Raw genomic sequence first — 12,756 nt, forward strand, 5'->3', positions numbered from 1 at the left:
GAATTTTTTTCAGTTTTGTTTTAACATTCTGATCTTATGTATGTTCCTCTCTTACTAAATTGAATAATACATGCAAATAGAGCAGGTTTGAGATGGAATGGGGCTCTAAATAGATCGATTACATGTATGATCACACCCAAAGTCACCAAATCTAAGCCTATATTCCCTTTTAAATTCTCAAAGTTTGACTGTGTGCTGCAATCTTAACATCCCTAGTCTCAGTTTGCAAATGTGCCAAATCACAGAATGTTTTCCTCAACACGAAAATTAGTTACTCCACATTAGTAAATTACTAAAAGCAGTAAATGCATTTCGAAGTAGGTCAGTTTTGCTAGGGAAGAAGGGGTCAAGTTGAATCTGTTTTGTATACAAAATACGTATTTTTATTTTATTGACATTTATTTGTACTTGTTGCAAAAGGAGCTTACAACAAGTACATCTGTAGTAAATTTCAACTTCAAAAAATCCTTAAAATATGTGCAGCAGCAGCTTAGGTTGCCAATACCATGAGCCAGCTATGTATGTAAAATTAATATTCAGTACCACACTTCACTACACTGATAGCAATGCTCTAACTAGTGAGGAACTCACATCTTTACAATCTTAATCCTTGGAGTCTGTCAAAAGCTTTGATTCCCCAGAGGAAGTGATCATAATTGACCAACAGCTTGCAGCGCAATACTTTCACTGGGCTATTTCACAATATCATGCTGATCCGTGAGCTGAACAGTGAGGAGTTGGCACCATCACCTGTTTCCTGATCACAGCAGCAGTCTCACTGGATTCAAAAAATAGGCTGAAAAGTCACTTTTCATGACAAAAATACAGTGTGTGAGCACTAGCATGAATTATAAACCCATTTTGTGTAGCTAAAGAGAAGCTTACAGTGTTTGTGTGTTGGTGTGCCAGGGACCAGGTGGCAATATTAGTGTTGCACAGGCAGCGGTGCTGGATTCCACACAAGATTAGCAACCAGATATAAGGATAAAACTGCAACTCTGCCAGATCTACAGGGAAAGGTTGCAGCCACCACAACTGGAATGACGGCACACAGTCAAAGGGTGATGCACCTAAACGAACACACATTTATGCACATCATAGACTTTCAGACTCTATGAACCGTTATGTAATTACGCTACCCTGTTTTCTTCAGCATTCCTCCTCATGCATTTCTACAGTATGTAATCCATGTGAGATCTACCTTAATAGAAAAATCTTCAGCATTTCGATAATATAAACAGCATATTTCATGAGCGTACACCGTGTGGGTTAGAAAACCCTGACAATGGTCTAATTTGGCATCTGTAAGACCAACACATAATCCTGTTATTTACAGATACATACAGTTAAATTACCAGCAACCTAATACCATCAGAGGCACTGAAATGAAGTAATCCCAGTTGCCCTAAGGTTGCATCAGCGAGGTTTAGAGGTTTATTTCTTCAGCTCTGGTTAAATGCTTTGCTTCCTACAGAAACATGATTTCAATGCGAGCAGACTGCTTTCTGGAGAATATCCACCAGATCCTGCCTTCTGAAAACAAAGATGAGTCATGTGTGTTCTGTACTGCAGTTTTTTGAGAGTGTTTTTAAACACTGAATGTATCATTTTGATTATGACACATTAAACGGTGAAATACATTGACTTGGTGCAATTTTCATTAATCCTTTATTGGAGCTAAAGGAGAAAAATCTCATTAAATAGGTTTGTGTTTTAGCTAAAACTAGGATGTTTTACCCCTTTAAATTGTGTTTCTTGGGATAGTATGTCATAGATGTACACAAATTAGGATATTTTTAAATAAATGTTTAAAAATATCCTAGTTATTGTTCCGTATTTAGACTAGTACATCTGCAGGATGTAAAACTGCAGGACAGCATCCCTCGAGGACTGGAGTTTGAGACTCCTGATCTAAAGAGAAGAGGGACAGTGAGAGGTAAGCAACTTTACAGAAAAAGGCCAGGAGGAAATTAAATGAAGCTAGTTTAGCAATGAAGTGTGGAACAATATCTAACAGTTTTCCGTCTCCTCTTCCACTTCCTTAAAGCTGCCTTGATGTGATCGGATGAGGTGCAGCTGGAACTTGTTAACCTGACTGCCTGCAAGCAGGAGGAAACACAGCGAACACACACACACACACCCCACACCCCGTCTTTCTATTTTCACAAGGACTTTGCATTGACTTCTGTTCATTTTTCATTCATTTCTACAGCCTAACCCTTACTCTTACCCTGGACATAATCATTACCAATGTATTCCTAGCACTAGCCTTAACCTTATTCACATGTTAGTCCTAAACCTAACCTCTAACTGTTACCAATGCCTTATTATCCCTAAACTTCATTTTCATCATGCCTCTAATTCTAACCCACAGCACAAAAACAGGGTGTCATACTTTGTCCCCCAAAGTTCCCATTAGTCTGGAGAAGGTTAGGACCTTCTCTTTATGTAAATAGATTACATAAACAAGCACACACACACACACACAGATTTTGCAGCCAGCACCAACAAATACGACATCCTTCCCCGGCCTGTCCATTCAGGTAGACAGCCAAGTCATAGTAGGTGTGGAGTTGCCCCGTGTATTGTCAGAGAATGGGTTGAACTTTGTTTGCTGAGATGTTCAGATTTTAATAACCTAACCCTGCTTTAAACTTCCTCATATCTCACACTCTGACCAGTTTGGAGTATTGTGGTGTGTATATTTAGATGCATCAGAGTTTGACTTCATCTTCACAAGTTTGCACTACTCTGTGTTGGTCTATATCATGGGTCTCAAACTCCAATGGTTGGTGTCCTGCAACTTTTAGACGTGTTTCTGGCCCAACGCACCCAAGTCAAATGGCTAAATCACCTTCTAAGTTGGCGGTCAAGTTTTGCAGAGTCCTGCGAATTAGCTCATTATTTGACTCTAGTGTGTCAAAGCAAAGACAGTTCTGAAAATTTCAGGACACCGGCCCTTGAAGACACCTGGTCTGTCCCAATTAAGTGAATTGGAGTTTGTGGCTGTTTGACAAAACATGAAGGATAGAAGTACTATTTTAAAGCTGTGTATTTTGTAGACTTGCTGGCTGGAATAAGAAGAGGTGCACTGCTGAAATAGAAATAAAAATGTTTGCCTCCATTTATGCTCTGAACAATGTGAGTACTTGGCCGAGTGTCATTAAGCATTCATGGATGTTTGATACTGGCTGTGTTTCATGCATGTGTGCAACAGAGGAGCAGTGTTTTAGATTTATCTGTGTCAGCTGCAGTGGTGTGAAACAGAACAACCTGCTGCTAGAGCTTGGCAGTGTTGCATTTTGTCCCATCATGCTGCACAACTCTACTCTACTCATCTTTCAAACACGAGAAAGCCTTTAGTGGGTATTTCACGAATTAACAATAGCTCTAATTCCTTTCCAACATCTTGTTGTCAATATACAGGGATCTCAAATGGATGAAGAAGTCTAAAAGATGAATCAGAAGAATTTAAAAGTGAGTTCAGCACTGCAGTATCACTGAAATATGTGAGTTGTACAAAGCTATGGTGTTTCTTGATTTATGCATATGTTTTACGATTAAGAAAATCCAGCATTTGCTTCTAGGGAACACACTGGATCAAGTTTATGTTGAAATTACTTGCTACAAATTTGAAGTGTTGGCATGAGGTTGGGAGGGGGTCTGAGCTTATTTTTCATGAGACTTACTGACTGCTTTAAAAAAAATAAATAACCATGAAAATGAAAAAATGATTTATTAAAATGAAAGGCTTTCGGTGAACATTGCCGTGCCGAAACCATTTCCACATTATTCATTCTGATCAGTGGATTCTGATGAAATCTTCCTAGCATACATTATCTCAAAGGGAAAAAAACAATTCGCTATTAACATAAAACTTTAAGACTTATGGTGAGGGGTATAAATATATACCTGATATTTGCACAATTGTTAGTGGAATGGATCTAGGTCACACGTTTTCTGCACAGAAGGAATCCAGCTTGTTTAGTTCTAATCAGGGATTACCCTAAAATGTTTTTTACTAACAACAAAAACACTAAAGTGGCTGCAGTGGATGATTACCAACAAGAAACAGGTGTAAGAGACAAAACACAGTTGTCAAATTATTGTTCATTTAAATTCAAAGGTTTCAGACCACAAGAGCTTTAAATCCAAGTCTGCACAATAGTCTGTCTTTCATGTAATTTCCTGTCAGGCATTCACTCTCTCATGACTCCCTGGTACCAAAGGAAAAAAGGGCCTTTGTCGTTGAACCTGCCAGGATTGTCAGGCTGCATGAGCAAAGGCGCCTTTACTGCCAAGGTTGCCCACAGTAAGACAGCCCTTTTAAATTCCAGAGGACTAAGGGACAAAAAAAAAAAAAAAAAGATTCTCCTGTGCTGATCTGGAAGCTCCAACAGACTGGAGGTTCTCAACCTCAATCCAAATTAAGGCCTTTACTGATGCTGACTGCAGTCCAATAAGATGGGATGTGCAAAAGAAAAATAACTGTCTTCAAAAGTCAAATCTCTTTCCAAGCCACCAAAAGGTGGTAGAAAACATCATGTTTGACCAAAAAATACACAACATGAAAAAGAAATCCCATTGGCGGGGTATCATGATGTGGGAGCTTTTACCTTCAATAGAAGAATGGAGCTGCAGGTTGTGCAGAGTATCTGAATATGTTGCAGTCTGAGGGTGGCCATCTGTGAGATGATGATAGGGCGTTTCAAAAGGACAACATCTAACCCCCCCATCTAACCCTGCCACTGTCTGGTATTATTTGCATAATACATTTCTAAAGAAATTTATGATGCCATTAACAGGAGCAGTTAGATCAGTCAATGAACAGCCTGCTTGAGTTCGTAAATATCTTCATCCTCCTGGTCATGCTTCTTTTTATTTACCATTTTACAGTCTGGTTTAAATCCAGCACAAAAAGAGCAAATAAGTCACAAACAATCCAATATTTTACGAATAAACCTCCTCAAGCCGATTGAGATCTTTATTCAACATTAAGAACACTGCCAACAAAAAAAAACAGCTGCGCAGTGGAAGGACTTGTACAAATAAAACTTAAAAAATGTGCTCTGCCGTGTGTGTATTCAAATACTCTGACACTGCTACATGAAAAGATGGTAGAGACATTCCACGACGAATTTGCAGCTGCAAGAGCTGAAAAAGACAAACAGCGAAAACACGATGTGGATACTTCTGCCACACACTGCATTTATGTATCGTACCATGACAGAGAGAACAGCTGTACAGTACAAGACATTTCTGAACCCAGTTAGTGCTGAAACAGAGCAGAGCTAAACAGCAGCATCTGAAAAAACGTTGTGGAAGAACTGAACAGAAATGCATATTTCAAGCTGCGGAGCGGTATAATTAAAATGTAAATCTGTGGACATATCTGTAGAGCAGCGTGAAAGCAGCGATGTCAAGAAAAGATACGTGGAAGGTTCTGGCTGCAGATCACTTGCGCATCCCTGAGCAGATTACTAGGCCAAAAAGAGGGGGGGATTTATTGGTTGTGACTGATCAGAGATGATTCCACCACAAAGCGAACCTACATTTCAGAGTCCTTTCCCGCAGGGCAACTTAATGACCCGCAGTATTTCGCTCCGGTCTCTGACTCTCCCTGATGGGCCACGAGCAAGAGGCGGACGGGTGGAGGCGTGAAGGTGGCTCACAGTGGTTGGTCGCTGCAGGAGAGGAGGTGCGAGGAGAGAGCATGGAGGTAGTGACCGAGACAGTGGTGCAACACAAGCACATCGAGACCAGCCTGTGATTGGATAAGGACGGTGGAGTGTGGCTGGTTATGAGTCCAAGGGTAACTGCAAGCTTTTTGCATTCACTCATTCAATCACTTTGCGATCCTGACTGACCGTTTTTTTTTAAAAGAGAAATTAGGATTTATTCATCATGAAGCAGACACATTTATTTCTGTTGCTTATTTGTAATAGTACCTCAATTAATTGTTAAAACATTAGAGGGATTGTCTCCTTTATTGATGTAGTTAACAACCAGCAGAAAGTAGTGTATAGTTGTGAAGTGGAAGAAAATTGAAAAATAAAAATTTGAAAAATGTGGAGTGCATTTGTATTTGCCCCTAAATATAATCCATGTTTGTGTGATTTCATTGCAGTATTATTGCAGCTGTTCTGTCAAGTGAGCATAATGGAGACCACGTATATTATAACTACATGGTCCGTGCGCAAACCTTCCAACACCACCTTGCAAAATGACAGAAAAGCATTTTCACTCTCTGATGTTCTCAAAGTAAACCAGCCAATAAAAATGTAGAGTTAGTCCCAAACTCACAAAACCAAGTGAGTTTTGTGAGTTTTTCCCTGCAAAGACATCTTTGCACGCCTAAATGTTGTTTAACAAGAAGCAATGACCTGCATAACTGCTACTGCATGTGGAAGAGTGTTTCTGCCATAAATGATCAGCCTCAGAGAAGTTTTGTTTTCTTTTTCTCATTAAGATTCATTACAATTCACAGGTGCAATCAAGTGAACTCAGAGTAACATTTTATATCATCTATTCACCATTTTGGGCATGCAAATAAGGATTTGCACAAAAAAACTCCACTAAATCCACTCCCCCTCTAAACACCGATGTCCATGCCTACACACACGCCCACACACCCCCACACACATTTAATATCACTCCATTCTGTATAAGAAAATTGGATTTCTTCTCCAGATAACTTGATTATGAGCAGCTTCTGCCTCACACCAGGGTCTGTATCACTTAATAAAGCTCGAGTACAGTGCCCTGTTGGTGTGTCAACATTCAGACAGAAAGAAAAACTATTGCATGATCATAACTCACAACTCCTTTTGTATGTACATTGAAAGAAGCATGACTAAACCATACTAAAGGTGAACAAAAAACATAGCTTCATTCTAGGTGGTGACAGGATTAGAAATCTTGTGACACAATAAATCTGTTAGGATTAACAGTATGAAAAGACGCCTTTTAGTCTACACATTCCTGTGTTCTCTTTGTGCAGCAACATGAAAACAAACACTAAGAACAAAGATTTGAAACTGAACTGGAAAACTACAGAAAAAAATATTTGTTCACGTCAGAAAATGTTAAACTTCTAGCTAGCTTACATGACACAAAACTTTAAATATATGACAGCATTGTTGGTTTCTAAGCAAACTGATTTGTTGCCACTTCTAAAATTGCTTCCATTGAATTACTGTAGCAGTAAATAGAAACCGCCTGTTCTAACATGACAGAAAAAGAGCTTTTAGAATTTAAAATAGTTATTTCAAATACTCAGGTGCATACTTTGAGGAGAAAAAATAAGCAGTTGAGAGTTTCATTGGCTACTGTTCTTCACTTTAAATGACTAGCATGCATTAACACGGTTTTAGACGTTTTGGGTGCAATTCTTTACAATGGTCTAGAAAATAGAGAAAAAGGGAAGACTTGTAGCCAGCAGTTGTTTAGCTCCATCTAGTGGCCGACTGGGATAAAAGCAGGAACTTTTCTCGTCTATTGCCAGCAAATAAAAATGCTATTAAATTTTATTTAAACAACTTGCTAATTAAAATTAGATTATAAAAAAAGGTCATGGCCAGTGCGAAAACAGGTCATAGGCTTGTTTCTGTTTTTTTAATTGTTGCTGACCTAAGATGGAATCATTTTTTATTGATTGATTAAGGAGACTTTGCAGCCACAATTCATGGCCCACCATGAATTGGAAAGATCTGGAAGATCTACTCTTTATCAGAGGTTCCATGAGGAAAATTAGAGACAAAGATGAACAGAACTAGTTATTACAACATAATGATGACGCAGAAACGTACCAGTAAATCTATCCAAGACTGGAAAGTCCTAAGGTGGAGAGCAATTTGTTTGAAAATTGCAAATCAACAAAAGAAAACAATAAAAAAAAAACGCTACCGACTGCAAGAACAGTTTCTGTTGCCATGTTAGGCTATTTAAATAATCACATTAACCAACCATCTTCTGTCTTCCAACATTAATAACTCTACTTTAATTCTAATTTCAAAATATTGTTTAAAAATTGCTCAGGTACGTACACATTTACTGCATGAGTGTGGTGTGTGTGCGTGTGTGTGGGGGTGTGCGTGTGTGTGTGTGTGGGGGGGGGGGGGGGTGCGTGCGTGTGTGGGGGTGTGTTGTGATTAGAAACCAACTTATGGTGTTGTGTTTTCTGTCTTATTTTATTATTGTATTGTATCCATTTTTGCAACGTGTCAAGGAACATACGGGAATTCGCTTTTGGTGGCACAGCGCACCAAAAGCGCCAAGCAAATGGTGACATTTATGTTTGAGTTGCACCTTCCTTTAATTAAATAAAGTTCATTATCATAAAGCTGTGTTAAGGCGGTTGGTGGTGCTGGATGTGTGTCTCACTCTTCAGCGGATCTTTTAACCATTAATGATTCATTATGTGAAGACCACAGCCTCCCCGGGGGAGAGAACAACTATCGCCTCCACATGAGGCTCAGGGATAAAGCCACTGCTACTGCAGCCCGTCCGCTGGTTTTACGGGGACTCATCGCGTCCGCAGGGCAGATGAGTCAGAGAACCTCACGGTGGTCAGCACCGTGGAGCTGTCCGTGGTTTTGAATCCTCTTGACGCAAGACGAGAGGCTTCTTGGGCGCCTAAGAGCACTCTCTGATGTTCTCAAGCGAGTCATCTGAAGGGGGCAATTAGACTTAACTGAAGATAAGGAAATAACTTTTGCCAGTTGCCTCTCGGGATGCTTCCTGCTCAAGAAGCGGCCAAGATCTACCACACCAACTACGTGCGCAACGCCCGGGCCATGGGCGTCATGTGGCAGGTGTTCACCGTCACCTTCGCGGTCATCATGGTGGTGGTGTTCATCCAGCCCTACTGGATCGGGGACAGCGTGAACACGCCGCAGGCGGGCTACTTCGGCCTGTTTCACTACTGCATCGGGAACGCGCTCACCTCGGAGCTCACCTGCAAAGGGAGCGCGCTGGACTTCGGCTCCATCCCGTCCGGGGCCTTCAAGACGGCCATGTTCTTCGTGGGGATCTCCATGCTGCTGATCGTGGGGAGCATCGTCTGCTTCAGTCTCTTCTTCTTCTGCAACGCCGGGAGCGTCTACAAGATCTGCGCCTGGACGCAGCTGGCCTCCAGTGAGAGTTAGATCAGAGTTTGTCTGCTGCAGATTTACTCTTTAAAGTGGTTGACATGATGAACAGATGGAGGGTGTGTAATTAGAGCTCGGCGGGTATATTCAACACACAAACCTAGTAAATAACCCTCATTTCTTAAGGTGGAGATATCAAATTGTTGCTTTCTGCTTTCTATTTTGTGGAGCAACGTTTTTGCTGTAACTGCAGCTGCACTTTTGTCTGGGTTTGTCTTTGCGCATCCAGAAAGTGAAATTGTCGCCGATTCCTCATTAGAAAATGCAGCCTGCACCAAATCACGTTTCTGGTGTGGATAATGGTTTCATTATTATTATTATTATTACTATTACTATTATTATTATTATTATTATTATTATTACTATGAAAGTATAATCATTTTTGATGATGCAGTTTCTGCTAATTAAGTCGCTTTCAGTATGAAAACATGCATCTGTCAGTTAGATTTGATGGAGAACTTAAAATAACAGCAATAACTTTTTTTTTTTTTTACACTAGACATCCTAGTGAATTGTACCTGCAATATAATGTACGACCAACTTGCTTAACAAAGCCAGAAATCAGACTAAAAGTATTAATGAAATTGTGGACAATCAATAGCGTATAGAGAATGTAAATTAGAGCAAAACTAATTCTACTCAGTGCTGCGAAAGTTTGGCAAACCTTGACAAATGTGTGACAGACTGTGAGGCACAGTTCAGCCTCTCCTTCAGAAACACTAAGAGGCAGAGAGAGAAACATGAGTGCGGCTTGGAAACACGATGCAGCTTGTGAACAGACGCGCCTGCGAGTGAAAGGACGAGCCTGTAATGAAACAAGTAATGAGATGAAAACCGGAGGTGTGCTGTTACACACTTTACTCTCACTTTTCATCCCAACACACACCTTCTGTCCATGATGCGTCTGTGCAGCGTTCTGCTCATTTTTCTGTCTTCAGGTGGTTACAAAGAGGTGTTTGGTCAGTTTGAGACTATTTAAGGTTTTATTTTAAAAAATAAAAAATAAATAAAAAACGACATTAATGGAGCAACATTAAAGTTGCTGTTGGGGAAAGGTTAGCACAGATGTTATGAAGTATTTTTTTAGTGCCTTTTTTGTTGTTGAATTCAAAGGAGTTGAAAGTGTTAATGAGGAGCTTTGAATGTGGGCTAAATACATTAAACATTTCTAAATTAATCGCAGACTGACCTATGACAAAACTTCTGATTTAACTTAAAATAATTTTTTATGTTAAAATGTTCTCAATTAAACGTTTTGTTGTTCAGAGGAAACAAAGTCAGCCGAGTCCTTTCTGTGAGAATTAAAGTGTTTGTAGGCAGCAGGAAGTTAAGATCTGAGACGCGTCGTGTTTCACTTCACGTTAAAGTGAGATTGCACAAACCTGGCGGCGGAGTTAATAATGGATGAATAGCTTCGTCTTTCTGTGCTACAAAGTTGCTAAGCAACTTAATATTGAGGGGGTGTGTGTAAGTTTTATTTCTCTGGTGAATACACTTTTTTTTTTTTTTTTTTTGCTTTATTAGCAGTTGCTTTTCATTTTATCAGTATGAAGGAAATGGTTTGTAATGTTGCATTCTCAACATGTGGAACATGATTTATTTTTTTTGTTTTGCCACAAATTCAAAATTATGCATCTTTCTGAGAAGCTGAAAACCTCATTGCACATGAATCCTTCTGCAAGTTAGAAGGCTTTCAGTCACAAATGTCTCAATCAACAAACGAACACAAGTTCCGCAAAGCTTCAAAATTCGACGCCTCGCCACTTTGCGTATCTCCCGTCTCTCCAGGTACGTGCATGGTGATCGGCTGCATGATCTATCCCGACGGCTGGGACTCGGAGGAAGTGAAGCGCATGTGTGGCCAGCGGACTGACAAATACACCCTGGGTAACTGCACGGTGCGCTGGGCCTACATCCTGGCCATCATCAGCATCATGGACTCACTCATCCTGTCCTTTCTGGCTTTCAGCCTGGGCAGCCGGCAGGACAAGCTGCTGCCCGAGGACTTCCAGGTTGAGGAGAAGGGTAAGAAGATAATGGCGTGGTGGGAGAATGCTGAGAAAAGAGGAGTAGGGATTTTAACATTCATGAAGGGATGGGAAGTAGATGGACAGAGCCCAAGGAGGAATGACTTGAAATGGTTAAGATGGTTGCAAAATACTTTTACGCTTTACACTGGAAAAAAAAAAAAGAAAGACACACACAGGGAGAAAGAGAGAGTGGTACAATAAGATGAAATTGGTACATGTGTAGAGCAGAGTCAGAATCAGAGTGGGCATAATGGTAAAACAAATTATTTACACTCCAGAGCTCTGTGCATCAAAAACATCAACACTGGGCCTATTTATCTAGATACTTGCAGTGCAAATTGTTTTTTGAGCTATATAACAGATTGATGCAGTAAGGATGCACAGGGTTTTACTATGCTTTGCCAACTATAAATGTTAAAACTTTTGACTCAGATTAAACAGTGAAAACATCTGATCTGACAAATCTTTTTTTTCCCCCTCTTTTGACAGATCATGCATAGATCCCCGGTGAACACAATGAGGAGATGCAACCAACTCAACACTGAAATAAACTCCCAAGAGTTTACCGGCAGCCTCGGCAAAAAGCCTTCATGTCCTTCCAGAAACGACTCGGACAGAGCGAAGGTGTTCCACTGACCTCTGGCTTCAGTATAGACCTGCTTAGTATTATGGACTTCAACCAAGAAGTTTACTTTTGACAGAAAATTTGGTCATAATCTCTCAAAAGTTTAACCAGACAATGCAATTGACTATCCTCTATAAATATTTAATGACATTAAATTGATCAAACCGTTCTTATAATTGCTGGTCATATTTTTTGGGCGATTTCACTGTTTTGAGGATTTCTCTTTGAAGATGGAAGACCGGCTTGTTGTCGATCGAAGCTTTAGTTCTCCACAGATTAGAAAAAAAAAAAAAAGTAAAAATAAAATCAGATCCAAGTCACAAACGGAATTTGTGTTTAGGAGAAACACAAATTCCCCAAGATTTTCAAAGTGTTTCTTTCAGAAGAAAGACTTTGGTAAAATAAAGTTAAACCTAAATCCCAAACAATTATTTTGGGCTTAATTGAATTTCCAATTACAATGTTTTTAATTTTTCAACTTTTATATGATTAGGATTAGTTTTATTAGAGTGCAGAAGTCTGCAGTTTCTGAATTTGTTCACATTTTGTCATGCATCAGCCACAAATCGCAATGCTTTTTTTTTTTTTTAAATAGCACGAGAAAAAGTCATGAGTAAACGTGAAGTGGAAGAAAAATTATACAAGACTCTCCAATATGTTTACACGGTACCTCTGGAGGAGCTGCACAGATCCACAGCTCCAGTGGGGAAAAATTATTAGCAGAAAAATGTTTTAGATGTCCAAAGCTGGTAGAGATGTAATATTGGCAGCATAAATGCACACCAAAATAATCTGATTGCTATTTATAAAAACGTAGGGAAATGTCTGTCATATTCTTTCAACATTGTTATTCTGCTACTACTCTTTGTTGGGCTAGCACATTAAATACTACAAAATACACTCACGTTTGTTGTGAGTGTATTGTTTTTTTTGCAAGGAGTTACTAAAAACC

At 39.7% G+C, this 12,756-nt stretch overlaps 1 protein-coding gene across 2 annotated transcripts; it reads left to right on the forward strand.

Annotated features, from left to right (window-relative positions):
- The first annotated feature begins 8,379 nt into the window (after nt 1–8,379).
- On the forward strand, nt 8,380–11,980 carry lhfpl5a (LHFPL tetraspan subfamily member 5a). Of its 2 annotated transcripts, XM_028002000.1 has the most exons (4): nt 8,387–9,135; nt 10,938–11,036; nt 11,119–11,174; nt 11,669–11,980. In XM_028002000.1, the coding sequence occupies exons 1-4, from the start codon at nt 8,733–8,735 to the stop codon at nt 11,813–11,815; spliced, it is 705 nt and encodes a 234-aa protein (XP_027857801.1). In that variant the 5' UTR covers nt 8,387–8,732; the 3' UTR covers nt 11,816–11,980. The 2 variants fall into 2 exon arrangements, with proteins under 2 accessions (XP_027857802.1, XP_027857801.1); XM_028002001.1 differs by having other exon boundaries at nt 8,380–9,135; nt 10,938–11,174; nt 11,669–11,811.
- Nucleotides 11,981–12,756: the final 776 nt, after the last annotated feature.

Source organism: Xiphophorus couchianus, chromosome 20, assembly GCF_001444195.1.
Source record: "Xiphophorus couchianus chromosome 20, X_couchianus-1.0, whole genome shotgun sequence".
NCBI lineage: Eukaryota > Metazoa > Chordata > Actinopteri > Cyprinodontiformes > Poeciliidae > Xiphophorus > Xiphophorus couchianus.